General features: G+C 37.4%; 1 protein-coding gene across 6 annotated transcripts in view; it reads right to left on the bottom strand.

Annotated features, from left to right (window-relative positions):
- APLF (aprataxin and PNKP like factor) overlaps window positions 1–16,698 on the bottom strand; it is a 93,687-nt gene that overhangs the window by 32,461 nt on the left and 44,528 nt on the right. For all 6 annotated transcript variants that reach the window (XR_010835510.1, XR_010835509.1, XM_067007483.1 and 3 more), the window contains exon 6: window positions 9,106–9,290. Coding sequence is in view for 4 of the 6 variants with exons in the window: in XM_067007483.1 (XP_066863584.1) it covers window positions 9,106–9,290 (185 nt within the window). In the remaining 2 variants the exon portion in view is untranslated. The remainder of the gene's footprint in view (window positions 1–9,105; window positions 9,291–16,698) is intronic.

Genomic DNA, 16,698 nt, shown 5'->3' on the forward strand with positions numbered 1-16,698 from the left:
CTGAACCAGTGCCCATGGCAATGAATGCACAGAGTCTTAACCACTGGACTGCCAGAAAATTCCCCATATGAAGTTTTCGGGTTTTTTTTTTTCCATATGAAGTTTTAATACACTACAAGGGACAGGATAAAGAACTTTCCCCGATACAAGTTCAATGAAGTAATTTGTTGTTGTTTCCAAGCTGCCCTTGGAAAGAATGTCTGTGCTAATAAATTGCCTTGAAAGTCCTGCATCAATCCCATTAACACCCACATGCTAAGGACTAAAAAATCCTAAACTCCAGCCCCAGCCTCACTCTTGAGCTTCAAACTCATATATTCAACCACTAGCTAGACATTTCTTCCTAAATATCCTATGCACCTCAAACTCAAAATGTCAAAATTGAAATCCTCCCTCTGTATTCTGGCCATAGTTTTGGCCAACATAATTTATCTATTCGTTCTAGCAAGAACCTTGGAAGTATATCTTTCATTTCTTCTTTCCTTCACTTTCCCCAGATCTAAGCAACAAGTGCTGCAGTTTGTTTCTTAAATATTTCTCTAATCCAATGCCTTTGCATCATCCTTAATGTCAATGCCTTGGGTCAGATTCTCTTCATTTCATGACACTGTCAATGCCCTTATCCCCCATTTTTATCTTATTCTCTTCCAATCTCTCCTCTGAAGGGCTGGCTTATGTAGTCTTCCTCAAGGCTCCCATAAAAATCAATATGTTGTCACTTTATTTTAGGATTTGAATCATGTCCCCCATAAGACTATTTGCTTCTTATCAGCTATCTTATTCATCTTTATTCATTTAATCCCATATTCTAGCATACTGCCTTGCATATAACAGAAAGACTGCTTTAGTGATGATTATTAGAATGGTCTTTGAAATAAAAGAATCAGATTTTGAACATCAGCTTTGCTATTTCCTAACCTTTGACCTTAAACAAGTTGATTTAAACTTTCCGACTCCCCTGGTCTGTAAACCAGGGATATTATCAACCAACTTTACAGGATTCTCTAAAACTTAACTGAAATAAGTATACCTTAGTACTGGGTCTAGCCGATAAAAAGGGCTCAATAAATGACTGTGGGTGTTTTTTCAGTTGTTGTTGTTAATAGCATTATTAATGCCATCATATTACTACTATTTGCTTAATGAACGCTTGTTAAATGAATGAATGATTGAATGAATGAAAAGGTGTTTCTGTGGGACTGATCAGAGACATGCTATAAATGGTACAACCTAAATGGCCGATCAGGAGCAAAGGATATAGGATTCTTTGATGCAGTAAACAAACACTAAGGAGCTCTGGGGGATACAGTCTTACTTAAGAAATAGCTATGTAAATAAGAGTTACACTCTTCATCTCTCCTGTTATTTTGGTCAGCCAAGCCAAGAATCTAGTGTACTCAAGACAAATGAAGACACTCTTAAAATATCACCTCCCTACCAGCTTTCAGGAATAAACAAACTATTTTTGGTAATGTTTCAAAGATTTTATTGAACATCTAGATCTTTTGATATTCCTGATAACTTAAAATGTTTTCTTTCTGAATAACCTTGATTGCAGTCCTTACAGCTGGCAGAAAAGGTGTGACCTTTCTTAAAGGTTTACTTGTGATTACAAACTTTATGGGTTGGTATAAACATAGGAAAATGTGTATACTACAGATTTTCCTCTGGAAAAAAAATTTCTCTTCTTGGGAAAAAAAAGGGCAGTTATACTGATATTGTAAAAAATCAATAAAAAGAAACCTCAATTAAATAGTCAGGATACCAGAAGATGGAGCTCTCATGCCTTGTGATGAGAGCAAAGCCCAAAAGAAAGAAGACTCCTCTTCTTTCCTGGCAATGATTCAGCCAATACAAAGCCATGGACTCTTCGTTTACTATAGCCCGCCAACCTCCTTTTCCTCTCTATAAAAGAGTTCTCCTTCCCTTGTAAAGCGAGAATTTGCAGCACACGGCTTGCCATGGTTATAGACCTCGAACTGCTGATCACAAATAAAACCATTTCAGCTCAAGAAGTATCTGGAAGTCCATTTGTTTTAGGTCACCATTTTGGTGGCCTGTACAGGAATCAGAGAAGACCCCCAATAGCTCCAGGGCTGGTGAGAAAACAGGTGCAGTCCCCACAATTGAATCCACTGTGCTCACTGACTTTTCTCGCAGACCCTGGAGTTTGAAGGTACATGTTTCTCCAGGATCTGAGCTCATATCCTCTTTGCATTTGAAGTTCTCCAGGCTTTATCTGGAATCTATTTTAAGGTTCTGTCTTCCAGGTTAAGGCCTTGTTCTGCATGAGGGTACTCACTTGGCACTTTGGTCTGATTTTGAGATCAGATAGTTTTAACTGAAGCTGGCCGAGAAGCCTCTGGCCTGGTTTCTCCAGGACCAAACTGTTTCCTTAGAACTGGCTGGTATTAGACCTGCAAGCTGTTTGAGTTGCGAGCTGTTTGAATTGAGCTGTTTAAGCTGTAAGTTGTTTAAGCCGTTTGAAAATTGTTCTTTTATTAGAGAAAAACCTCTGAGAATTGGGATCCCAGTTATCTAAATATTTTGAGGGCAACCCACCCCCACAACAGGTACTTCAGCTGATTCTGTGTTTAAAAACCACAGTCCTTCCTCACAGACATTTCCAACTAAATGGACCAACCTGACCAAAGGCAATTTAGAATATCAATGGCCATTATGGGAAAGTTTTGAAATCCCCAAATTAACTTTCTTAAAACCAAGCTGGATTACAATAGCTCAAAAACTTCCAGAACTGAATGGAATGACTATTTTGATTTGAAATTTTGAGGCTTCCCAATGTTATCAGAAGTCTAAAATTGCCTCTCTGCAAAATAAGATTTTAAGATAAACTGAGGCAAATGATTAAAGAAAAACAAAATAGCTTCTGAAGCTTCAGGCTCTTCTTCCTTACCTTCTTCATCTCAGGCTCCACCTCAGGTGCCATCTTGTCTTTCTCCCTCAGCTCCTATGGTCAGACTCTGCCTCTGGCACAAACTTCCTCCTTCCTTTTATACTGTCTACACTTCCTCTGGACCCTCAGTGCCCCCATACTAATTTTCTTGCTAAACTTCCCCTTTTCTCTGAAACTCTCGCTATTCCCTCTTCCTTTGAAATTGCTAGAACCTGTTGCTTTAAAATTAAGCCTTCTGAGGAGCCAGAGGCTAAACCCTTAATTTCTTATATTCCATGGACTAAAGCTGAACTGTGAGCAACAGTCAAAGATTTTCCCAAAGTAACAGAAGATCCTCATAGATTTGCTGAGGAATTTAATATAGTCATTCAAACTTGACAACCTGGTTTCTCTGACTTACATCATCTAGTTCATATATTTGTCAGTGAAGGCCAGGGCCAGCATTGGATAAAAACTGCTAATTGGGAAAATCTTGAAAGGTCTCTAGCATTACAATTGGGAGACCAGCCCAGTAACTTATTATATGATCACACTTAAGCAATCATGAGATGACTTCATCAGGTAATTCCTACGGCTTTTCCAAAGCCTGTTGATTGGAACAAAATTCAGGCTTGCACACAAAAATCTGATAATCTTGTTTATGACGATTACAAGCAACTTCAGATTGTTTTAAAAGAAAATCCTGGTCTTCTTTCAGATGTAGATTCCACCTGGGTATCTGTTAACTCTATGTTTATTACTGGGCTGAAGTGGGTCCTTTCCTTTCTAGTAAAAAGGACCAGGATAGAATGGAAAACGATGTCCACTCCAGATTTAGCTAACCTGACAAACCAGCTCACTCAAACTCTAAGTGGGTAACGCTGCCCCCCCCCCCAAAATAGACTACTAAAATTCTTAATCTTCAAATCCAGCAACTAAAAGACTCCTAAACAAAACCAAAACCCTCCTAGTTTCTGCTATTATTGCGAAGAGACAGGACATTGGAAAGAGACTGTTAACAAGTGTTAAGTACTTCAGGCCTTCAGCCCTCTAACCAGCCTTTCCAACATCTGCCCAATTCTCAATGACAGGACTCTGATAAACTACAGGGGCTCTTCCCAATCCTCCCTCTCAATCGACTTGGAGAAACATTTCTCCAGATTGGGGATGAATCTCTTCTAGTCTTAACTGACCCCGGAGCCATAGTCTCGGTGCTCAACCCCACTACTATAAAGCAGTCCCTAAAACAGCTCAAATAGTGGGATTTCTAAAAAGCCTCAAGAGTTTCCTCTCCCTGAACCTATTCCCTTTTGTTTAGGCCCTTTGAGAGATGCACACCCTTTTCTCCTTAGTTCCTTTGCCCCTATTCATTTATTAGGCTGAGACTTCTTAAAGAAGTATCATGATGGAATTTCTTTCTCCCAAAAGGGGGAAATAATTCTAGAATTTGACAACAGTCATCAAAGTAACCAATCAAGTGAATTAAATGATCCTTTGACATCTTTTATTTGTTTTGCCTCTGATGGCACTAGAGCTAATTCTGGAAACACTGATCATTTGTCGCTAGTGAATCAGCTGCCACCCTCCTTATGGGCAAAAACTCCAACTGATACTGGCAAAATTCACAGAGCACCTCCCATCAAGATTCAAATAGAGCCCTCAAAACCACTTCCAGGATTAATATTCCATAAGAAAAGAAGCCCTTAAAGGTATAAAGCCATAATAGAACATTACAAGGCTCAAGGTCTCATCCCTTACACCAGCTTGGTAAGAAAACCTAAGGGCTGAGGGTGGAGGTTCATCCAGAATCTCTGAGCAGTAAACAACATTGTTATCCCTTGACACCCCGTTGTTCCTAATCCCCATACATTACTAACATCCATTCTTACTGGAAGTAAATTCTTTACTGTTACTGATTTATGTACTTCATTCTTTAATATTCCAGTTGATGAAGCTGGCCAATACCTTTTTGCTCTCACTTGGAAAGAAAAACAATTCCCCTGGACAGTAATGTCCCAGGGTTTTGCTGAGAGTCCTTCTTATTTCTCACAAATCCTAAAGGCTGATCTGGATTATATAAAGTTCCCTAGAGGTTCTACTTTGTTGCAATATGTGGATGATTTGCTTCTTCGCTCTCCTTCTCAATCATCTTTACGGGAAGACAGTATTCACTTGCCAAAGTTTTTAGCCTGAAAGGGACACAAAGTCGTCAAAGAAAAATTGCAGTTTGCCCAAACCCAGGTTTGATATTTAGGGCATCTGATACCAGAACAAAAGCTACATGTAGATCCAGATACACTTCACGATGTCCTAAGTTTTCCCAAACTCCAAACTAACTGCCAACTGCAAAGTTTTCTCAGGATAGTTGGTTACTGCCAAAATTGAATTCCAAATTTCTCTCTTATGGCCAAACCTCTGTATGCTTTATTAAACAATAACAACCATGACTCAAACTTATGGGAAGAGCCAAACAACACAGCATTTAAGGCCTTAAAGTTGAGTCTGATGAACCCGCCTGCCCTTGAGAATCCCAATGATCAAATTCCCTCTTTTCCTTTTTGTATATGAAAAGGAAGAGAATGCCCTTGGGGTACTCACCCAAAACCACGGGGTCCACCATCAACCCACACTGCATTATAGCCAGTAACTGGACCCTGTGGCACAGGGATGCCCTGCTTGCCTTAAAGCCATTATGGCCACTGCCCTTTGGGTTAAGGCCACCAAGAAAACTGTGGGATCCCCTCTAACTATTTTTGTACTTCATGCAGTAGAAGCCCTCTTGAATTCTCATCACCCTCAATATTTCTCAGCCAGCTGCCTCACCTCCTATGAAGTAAGTCCTTTTGTTAACTGCTCCTCACATAACTTTTATGCTATAATAACCTTAACCCTGCTACTCTTCCCCCCCCCCCCCCGTCACAAAAGAAGTCCCTCTTGACTGCTTAACACTGACTGATCACCTCCTGACTCCTCATGATGATTTACAGGAAAGATCTCTCAGTAACATTGACTTCTCATGGTTCACTGATGTTCTTACTTAGAAGGTAACAATGGCAAATATTATGCTGGGTATGCTGTGCACCTCCTTTTGATGTTGCTGAGGCATCTACCAATGGTTACTTTGGCCAAACAGGCTGAATTATACACTCTCAAATGGGCTTATACTTTAGCTAAGGGCAAAACTGCCAATATTTATACTGATGGTACACACTTTAAGAGTAGCTCATGATTTTGGAATACTGTGGAAGCAATGTAGCTTCCTTACTTCCAGCGGAAATAAAATTTTAAATGGCTCTTATGTTCAGGAATGCAATATTTTTATCTGCCACTTTAGCTATTACTAATATTCCAGGGCATTCCAAACTTTACTCTCTGGCAGCTAAGGGAAATCACTTTGCTGACATTTCTGCAGGGAATGCTGCCCTGAAAGGGGCTAACAGCATTCTGTTGGTCCAAAGGAACATTTCCCCAAATGATAACTTACAAAAAACTGGCTAAAGAAGCCCAACAACTGGCCTCAGAAAAGGAAAAACAAGATTAGAAATTCAAAAATTGTTGGTTTGATAAAAAGAGAAAGCTCTGGTTTAGACTAACTAACAACCCAGTCCTACTGGAGACTCTAAAATCCCCACTCATCACCCCTGTAGATGCATTAAACCATTGGTCTACTGACAAAATGATAGCATTCATGAATCAGTATTGATGGGGAAACATTGACAAATCCACCAAAAGTATCTACCTCACTTGTCCCACTTGTCTGAAATACAACCCAAAGAAGTCTGTTTGTACTGCTCCTAAACACTTTGAACTGTCTCCAATGGACCACTCAAGGTCTGACAACTTGCTCTGGCTCATGGATATAAATATGTTTTAGTAATGGTCTATGTGTTTTCACATACAGACAGGCCTCCCTTGCAGACAGGCTACTGCTTCTTCTGTGGTTAAGGTCCTTTTAGAAAAGAGTATCCCTACCTGGGGAATTCCTCTCAAATTTCATGGTGATCAAGGAACACATTTTACTGATCAGGCACTTCAACAAGTCTGCTATTTAGCCAGTTTTACAACACTTTCACTGTGCTTACCACTCTCAATTCTCATTTAGGTGAATGCACTAACGGCATTATTATGACTCAATTGGCAAAATTTGTAAAGGCCCTCCAGATACCTCGCCATTGGTCCTTCTAAATCTCAGATCCACCCCTTTTGGAACTCATAAATCTCTCACCCTTTAAGACAGCAACAGGATGCTCAATGCACTTGGCTCTTGCTTCTTTTGACTCACAGCTGATAAGAGGAGAGATACTCCAATATTGCAAAGGCCTAATTGCTTCTATTAAAAATAACCATGTTTTGGTAGAGCAATCTTTTCATAGTGTACTTGTGGGAGATGATGACCTTAAACATCACCTGGCAACCTGGATATTTCATCTATTGGAAAGAAACACCTCCAGAAGAACTCTCTTCAACCTCACTGGAAAGGCCCCTATCAGGTACTGCTAACTCTTGGATTCATGTGACACACCTAAAAACTGCACTGAACCCTGACTAGCCCTGCACATCATCTGATGACCTGAAGGTAAAGATTTCCCATAATTGAAGCCGCATCTGATGAGACAGCTTTCCCAAGATATCCAGACCAGGCCTGTTGGAACCTTGTCTGCCAAACCTTTGATGATGACATAACACTTCAGATGCTCTCCAATCTCTATGATCTTGATAACATAGAGACTTTAGACTAAAAGTGCCTGAAAGTTCTTCCTCCTACCTCTCCTTGATACTTGAATGTGACTTCAATAGGTTTCCAATCTGTACTTTCTCACCAATGTGAGACACCACACCCAGCAAAGGCCCCTCCTGGCATTAAGGGACAAAAAGCCACTGAAACCAGAAAACCTGATTCTTGATCAGTAGTGCTTTCAGAGAAATCTTGATCAAAAGGGGTAAAATGTAAAAAATTAATAAACAGAAACTTCAATTAAATAGAGTTGGGAGACCAGAAGGCAAGAGCTCTCATGCCCTGTGATGATAGCAGAGCACAACATGAAAAAGAAAGACTCCTCTTCCTTCCTGGCAAGGACTCAGCCAATGAAAAACCATGAACTCTGTTTACTATAGCCCTTCCAACTTCCTTTTCCCCTCTCTAAAAGCATTCTCCTTCCCTTGCTGTTCAGGAACTTGCACGTGGCTCATCCATGGCTGCAGACTCCAAACTGCACTGATGATCTTAATAAGTCTTTATAGCCAATATATGAGTCAGAATACATTTTGTTTTCATTTATTAAAGTTGACTCGGTAAGTAAGCAAAGGAGTTGAGCCTATAGTGATTATACCCCACTTCTCTAGCTTGAGGAAAGGATCCAGTGAGAAGCAGGATCTTCTCTAATGGGAGAGGAGGCAAGAGTGAGGGGAGAACTATAAAAGGTCTAACTCTCTGGGATAGCTACTGGCATTTCCATCAATCCAATGCATGCTATTCTAAAACCAAATCTACTCCTATGGCTCTCAATGAGACAAAATAGATGGGGACACACAAAGCTTAGCCATAGGTCTACAAGGATCATGAAAACTGTCATCTAAAGCCACCCTACTCCTGAAAGGAAGAATACCTGATCTTTTTGTCCTAGGGCCATCTCTCTCTCTTTCTTCCCCTTCTCTCTCTCTTTTTAAATTCATCCAATAAATAGGCCTCATTTTCTTAGAGTATCCAGTACCAAAGAATGTTTCAGTCAGCCAAACCATTCTAGTGACTTAGAAAAACTGAAAGAGGAAAGAAAAGATTTATAAATACTGAAAGTTAGTCCAGAAGGGCTGTTAAGAACTACCCATTTGTTGTTCCTCTCTTCATACTTATCAAGAAAAGGTAGTTACAGGCAGTCAGAGAATGACCAATAGAATAGAAGAAACCAGATTTTCAAAATGGAGGTACCAAATTATGACTAAAGTCAAGTGGTCTCCACCTTTTTTTCAGTCTGAAAATTTCTAAATTAAATAGCCTTGTTTTCTACATTCCAAGTGCTATATTAAAGATTAGTTTCAGTACGCCAAAAACCAAAAACAAACAAAAGAAAAACTGGGGCTAGTTTTTGTCTTGATAAACTCAATATAAAAAGCATTTTTGGTTTTTCCTTGATATATACAGCATACAATTATTCCTAACTAGAACACCTGATGAAGAAAATAAACAATCAAATTATGAATTTTTTAAAAATCACCTTGGATGAAATGACAGATTCTTCCTGGTCAACATTTTTGCACTTTTTTCCTGTGTCTTGCTCTGCTGATATACTTTCTGTACTTCCTGATGAAATTAATCGCTTTCTTCCTTGCTGTGTGATGTTAACTTGGGTTTTGTCTTTGCAGATTCCTTCTTTTCCACTTTCCCGGATTACATTATTATCTTAATCACACAAGTACATAAACACAAAGGAAAAGAAGAAGAAAATTATCTCCTGTACCTTCAAATGTCAATAATCCATACCAAAAAAAAAAAAAAAAAAAAAAGGAAAGAAAAACGATAAAAGAGCAAGTAAATTTAAAGTTCTATTTATATTAAGGCCAGTCTCCAATCTGAAAATGCATATTTGCAAATCTCAAAAAGTATTAAGCAGCACCATGGCCAAGAGCTCCAGTCCTGAAGTCATCCTGGCCAAGATGCTAATGTGGGCGGGCTCTATCCTTTAACTGTTTCACCTCACCTCTCTCAACTTTGGTTTCATCATCTAGAAAAAGGGAGTTATAGTAATAACTGATGGAGTTATTAGGAGGGGTAAATGAGGTAAGATATATAAACTCTCAGAGTACCACATGTATGCTAGTTACCATATACATTTTTTTAAATTTTGGCATTGAATTTCTCTAACAGAAAATCTGACATATAGCTATCCAATGAATTTTACGTATACTTACTGAGCCTCTATCATCCACATTGAGGAATACAACTTAAGTTACCTTAAATATAGATTAAGTACCTAAAATAACTGAAAAGGAAGAGCAACCTCTACAAACTTCACTGATAAAGAAAACAAGTCTCAAAAACAATGGACACTGCATTGCCATAATACTTATTCAAGGTTCAATGTAGTGGGGAAACTTAAATCAGCATCATATTTTGTTAACAAATTCATGAATTGTCTAATCAGAAAAGAAAAAAGATCTACTTATTTTAAGAGGAAAATCTTCATGGTTAGTTGTCTTTCTCCTCTACTTCATGAGGGCAGAGACTTTCTGTGCCTTGTTCATTGTTCCCCATTTTGTGTCTCTAGTATCTAGACCTATGCCTAACACAAAACTGATACTCAATGAATATGTTTGAGTAATTGAATTGTTAGCATAAACAGAAATTGTCCAAAGATCCTTTGAGAGACTGGATACAGGTATGTAAGGCAATCTGTAGTCACTACTCTAATGTTCTAAAGCAAAGGTTAGCAAACTTCTGTAAAAAGCCAGAGAATAAATATTTTAAGCACTGTGAGCCATATAATATTTGTCACAACTACCCAACTCTGCCGTGTAGTGTGAAACCAGCCATAGAAAATACATACATGGATGACTATGGTTATGTTTCAATAAAACTTTACAGAAACAGGCAGTGGGCTGAATTTGGCTCACGGGACTTTACAGAAACAGGCAGTGGGCTGAATTTGGCTCACGGGCTGTAGTTTGCTCAGAGCTGTTCTAAAGGATATTGAGGGGCTTCCCTGGTGGCGCAGTGGTTGAGAATCCGCCTGCCGATGCAGGGGTCACGGGTTCGTGCCCTGGTCCGGGAAGATCCCACATGCCGCGGAGCGACTAAGCCCGTGAGCCATGGCCGCTGGGCCTGCGCGTCCGGAGCCTGTGCTCCGCAACGGGAGAGGCCACAGCAGTGAGAGGCCCGCATACCACAAAAAAAAAAAAAAAAAAAAAAAAATAAAGGATATTGAAATGCCCTGAAATAACACACCCTCATTAAATTCAGAAAAGAAATATTAATAGAATACTGTCCATATTATTGAACAGGAAAATCACTGAACCAATATAAAAGTAATGTATTTATGAAAGGAAACTTATGAAAAAACTATCTAATAACTAAACAGTCTCAATTATTTAAATCTTTGTCTTGAATCTAAATTAGGGAACATTTCACATCATTTTAGAAACTGGCAGAAATAGGACTAAATAGAACTGACTGTACAGTTTGGTGAAGCAAATGACCAAATATTACAACAGTTATGAATTAGTGAAACCAAGGGAAATAATCAGCTATGATACTGTTTACTATGCTAGGAACTAAAAAAATGTATATTAAATAAGGCACAGCTTTTCCACAAATGCCAGTTCACCACATTCCAAGTGTCACAGATGTATATAAAATTCTAAAATTAAATATATATATATTTAAAATATTCAATTCTTTAAAATTCCAAATGATATACTACAAATATTCCTTCTAGGGACCAGAGTTCATTTTTTATTTTTGCAAAGGAAGAAGTCATTTTGATATTGTTAAAATGTTCTTCACAAAGCGTATATAAAATATATAAGTTAATTGGCTCATAACAATCTTTATATCTGGCATATAAAATATTTTTCTAAATCCAGGATAGGTATACTTAAATGATAGAAATATAAAAGAAATTAGCTATTAGAACAAATCCATTTATTTTAAACAATTATTAACTGCATTTACTTACATGAGCAGTTACACTAATACTATATGAATACTAGCTCAACTATATGCATATATGTCATTAAAATCACAACCATCCAATTTTATCCTCCAAAGAAACCACTCCTAACAGTTATAGTAACAATTTGATGTGTATCCTTCTCAACTTTTTCCTAAGTATAAGCAAATATATTTACAAATACATAAATATATACAGGGCTAAAAGTATACATGCTATTATTTCTCTGGGATAAATACCTAGAATTGGAATTTCTGGACCAAAATGTGTTATACATTTAAAGATTTAAGAGACATTGGCAAATATCTCTATTTAATGTCTGTAAATAACTTTAAAAGGCTATACCAACTTATACTTCCACCAACCATGTTTGCTGATACCAATTTTGGTCAGTACTGAATATTATCAATTGCTTAGATTTTGATGAGCTTAATAAACAGAAACTGGTATCTGGTTGTTTTAATTTACATTTCCCTATCTGATAGTAGTCATATATTTATTAGCTGTTTGTATTTATTCTTCTGTAGAATAGCATATAAAATGCCCAAAATTTCTACCAAGTTCTTTCTTTTGTGTTACCAAGTAGACAATTATTAAAAACCTTCTATCTATTTTATAACTGCGACAGATAATATATCCCAGTATATTGTTTGTCAGTCTGCTATTTGCCTCTGACTTTGTTTACAGTGTCTTTTGCATTAAAATTTTTTTTTACCTTTAATCTAAATAGATCTTCCAAATTTTCCCTTCTTGTTCTAGGCTCCCCATCATCTTAAGAAAGTTTCCCAGAAGTAATAAAAAATATTTCCCCATATTTTCTTCAAATGCCATAATAGTTTCAATTTTTACATTGGTTATTAATTCAATAGAAGTTTATTTATGAATATGGCATGAGCAGTGAGTGCTCTATTATTATTTCTTCCAAATGGAAAGCTAATTCTCCCAACATCGTATTTAATAATGATGCGTCCTTTCCCCATCAATTTAACTGATAATTTCTTATATATTAAATGTGTGTTACTCTAATCTGCTTTGGGGTGTTTCATTCTTTTTTACTGGTCTAATTTACCTATTCCTATGCCAGAACTATCAACTACTAAAAGTAGGCACCAGCCCAGACTGTGATAAAGGAAAGTTCTATAAAGAAATGGATATTTCTGTTATTCAAACTGTCCTTGAGCATATATAAAAAATCTCCTAATTCACTTTATACAATGCTGACATAGCTCTAATGTCAAAATCTGACATGGATGGCACAAATGGAGAAAAATACTAACCACACTTATGAATATAGATACAAACATCCTAAACTAAATATCAGCAAATCTAGCACAGCATGAAAATAATAAGTCACCACAATAAAATTAACTTATTCCAGGAACACAAGCATGGTACAACATTAGGAAATCTACTAACATCATTAATTACATTATCATATGAAAATGCAGGACTGTTTCTATACCAAAAATTTTTTTCAAAGAATTCAACAGTTATTCCTGAAGGAATCAGTCAATCACCCTAAACATGATGAGTATCAGAATCAAATACTAATCATATTAAATGCTGAAGCACTGACAGAATTACTGTTAAAATCAGGAATACAGATGCCAATTTTATCCATTTTTATTTAAAATTTATAGGATCTAACTTATGAAATAAGAAATGTTTTTAAAGCAGTAAATAGATCAGAAGAGGCAAAATTATCATAATTCTGTAGATATGACTATACAGCTAGAAAATATAAGAGGTTAAGAAACGACTAGAATTAATTAGATCATTTAACAAGGATGCTTAAAATAAAGTAAATGTAAAGAATAACTAGGGCTTTAAGTAAACTGAACCATAATCAAATTAAACAATGTCAGTTAAATATTTATAATCTGTATTGAGTTGTCATACAGAAGATATTCAGAGAACAAAATTAAGTGTAAACTAAATGGTTTGGGGACTACTTACTACTTCAACCTTTATCAGCATGTGCCACTTTTCACAACTCCTTGTTGGAGGATTAGAAGATGGGGAAAGAAGAATATTAAAGGGTAGCATGATAACCAGTGAAAATATAAAAGCTCCCTTTTCAATTTAGCAAGAGTGTCATACCCTAGGAGTTCTAACTTGTCCTGGGGTCTAGAAGGCTAATGAAGCAAATGGAAGCAAAGAGAGGGGAGGCTCTGATACCCTTTACCCAAATATTTATATTCACTTACCAATCACTAAGGGACATGGAAAAATTTTAGCCCAGGCCTGAGAAACTCATGATAACATCTAAGGGCTAGTACCTGGGGACCCAGAAAAGTAAATAAATTAGAAGTATACTGGTTGAAAGACAGAAAGGATAGCCTGATTCACATACATATAAGAATTAAACTAACAGTTAAACTGACAAAAGATCTAAGAGAGAAAGCAAGGGCATATTAATAAAATAAAAAGCAAAAAGCAAACCAAACCAAACCCCCAAAGCATACAGAGGGTAAATTTGGGTGGCCATCCAGGTATAGTGATATGGTTCAGAGCATGGGCTTTAGAGTCAGACAGAAGTAGGTCTCAATTATAGCTCTGGCATTTATTATGATCTTAGATAAGTTAGTTAACATCAATTAACATTATTGTTTGTCCTGTAATTAATGTCACACATGGTTCCAAAATATCAAGATGGTTTCAGATAGTCTAAATAAAGATCAATGAACACAACAGAGTACTAAAGCTGCAAAAGATGTAAGAAAGTATCCTACATCTAAATGAGCCTAAAATGCATCTTGGAAATTGATTTTTCAAAATCATTAGCATTGGTCTATTGACCTGGATGATATATTACTTAAACAAACAGAACAATAACAATAATAAAAACTACACAGCAGAAAAAGCCAAATTATTCCAACCTTTAATTAGCTGGATTCAAGTACGAAACTGTCCTTTACTTCTTTTTTTTTTTTTTTTTTTTTTTTTTTTTTTTTTTTTTTTTTTTTGCGGTATGCGGGCCTCTCACTGTTGTGGCCTCTCCCGTTGCGGAGCACAGGCTCCGGACGCGCAGGCTCAGCGGCCATGGCTCACGGGCTTAGTTGCTCCGCGGCATGTGGGATCTTCCCGGACCAGGGCACGAACCCGTGTCTCCTGCATTGGCAGGCGGATTCTCAACCACTGCGCCACCAGGGAAGCCCCTGTCCTTTACTTCTTAATCTTTCTGTCTTTAAAGGAGTTAAGTAACCTAACTTTGCTTTTTTAAGTATTCCCACAAAGTCTGAATTTATAAGACATGCTTGAATGCAAAGACTTTTTAATCTTATTTTGAAGCTTTAGCATTTTAAGTATATTATGTACTATATAATATTCCTGTCCAAATCAATGCCAAATTACTCTCATTTGTATTTTCAAGGTGAGGTGCCCAAAAAAGTGCTTCTTATTTTATATGGTGCATTTATCAAGTGAAAATTAAGGGATATTTGCTTCAAATATATAATTTGAAGCAAATATTTTAGACGATTATAAGTCATGTAATAATGGTAGTACAGAAGCAGATACAGTACAAAATAACTCTGAAAGAAAAGAACTTGTTTGCAAGGAGGTAGTTCACATTGGTCCAATATTTGGTCAAATAATATTCTTTCTATATTAGAGAAAAGGTTCTACTGAGGGAAAGTGCTGCCCCCTCTCCACTACCATCCCCCATTCCCTTCCTGCAAACTGAGAAGAACCACACTTAATGAGAAATGTTACTGATAAAAATATATTATACATGTAATGATGGGGGGTGGGGGATTGTAAACCACTGTCCTGGAATAAAGATAAGATTTCCTTAGAAAGAAATCTTAGATTTAAATATGAAAATTCTCTAGATTAAATCACATCTCCCTCACCACATGATATATAAGCTATTTTCGCCACAAGATCACTCTGATCCTACTACAATCTATATTAGCATTAAATAAGGAATATTCTGTACACAACATATTTGATCAAAAACTTTAGAAGACTTCTATGACAACTATGCTGAAAATGAGAAATAAGCGTCGGAACATTCAACTAACATATATTGTGCTGTCAATTGTGCTGTCAATTTATAAAAGACAATGTTCAAGGTAAAAAGGCAGATTGACTGAACTGATCATCCCAAACAAAACCATTACAAATTTTAGACAAAGTAATTTTTAAAAAAAACAACTATTTGAAAGCACTAGAGAGTAACCAAAAAGGCAGAAATGAAGAGTCTGACCTTGAAAAATTAACTACAGTCTGTGAGGTTTATCAATTTGTGGCTTTTTTCCTGAGGGCATCCCCCAATTCGCAGGTGACAGAAAGCTGCAGCCTTACTGGCTTAAGTGGTCAGAGGGCTGAGTTTGAGGCTAACAGACTAGGTAGAAAGTTAAAGACAATGTTCCAGAAGGAAGAAAGGCTCAGAGAGCCAAGAACCAAAATCTACATTTAAAACTGACCCAAATCCCTGGCTGGTTGCTAAACTACATGTGCAGAGGCTGCAGCTGCTGTCCACACAGAGGAAACAGAGGTTAGGGCCTGACTTAAATGCCCATTAAGAAAACAGGAAGTAAATTTCCTATTAGGCCCAGTTAATTGCCTATTAGAATAAAAATATTTATTCAGAGGGATATAAAATCAAAGTCTCGGGCTTCCCTGGTGGCGCAGTGGTTGGGAGTCCGCCTGCCGATGCAGGGGACGCGGGTTCGTGCCCCGGTCTGGGAAGATCCCACGTGCCGCGGAGCGGCTGGGCCCGTGAGCCGTGGCCGCTGAGCCTGCGCGTCCGGAGCCTGTGCTCTGCAACGGGAGAGGCCACAACAGTGAGAGGCCCGCGTACCGCAAAAAAAAAAAAAAAAAAAAAAAATCAAAGTCTCTATACTCTATCATTCATAACATCCAATAGCATAAACAAGAAAATGTGACCCATATAAAGGAAAATAAGTAGCCAATAGAAACTAAACCTGAGATGACTGAAAAGTTGCAAATAAAATGCAGACTGAATAATACAATGTAGCAAACACTTTAATAATCTTGAATCAATGGGAATACCCAGCAGATGACATAAATCATTGTGGTATCTGCTATAACAGTGAACTATGCTAGGACACTGGTCTCATCTTCTTTGACTCCTTCAGCACATATCATTGTGTGCCTGTAGTTTTTTGTTTAATT

The sequence above is a fragment of the Kogia breviceps genome, chromosome 11 (genome assembly GCF_026419965.1).
Source record: "Kogia breviceps isolate mKogBre1 chromosome 11, mKogBre1 haplotype 1, whole genome shotgun sequence".
Lineage (NCBI taxonomy): Eukaryota > Metazoa > Chordata > Mammalia > Artiodactyla > Physeteridae > Kogia > Kogia breviceps.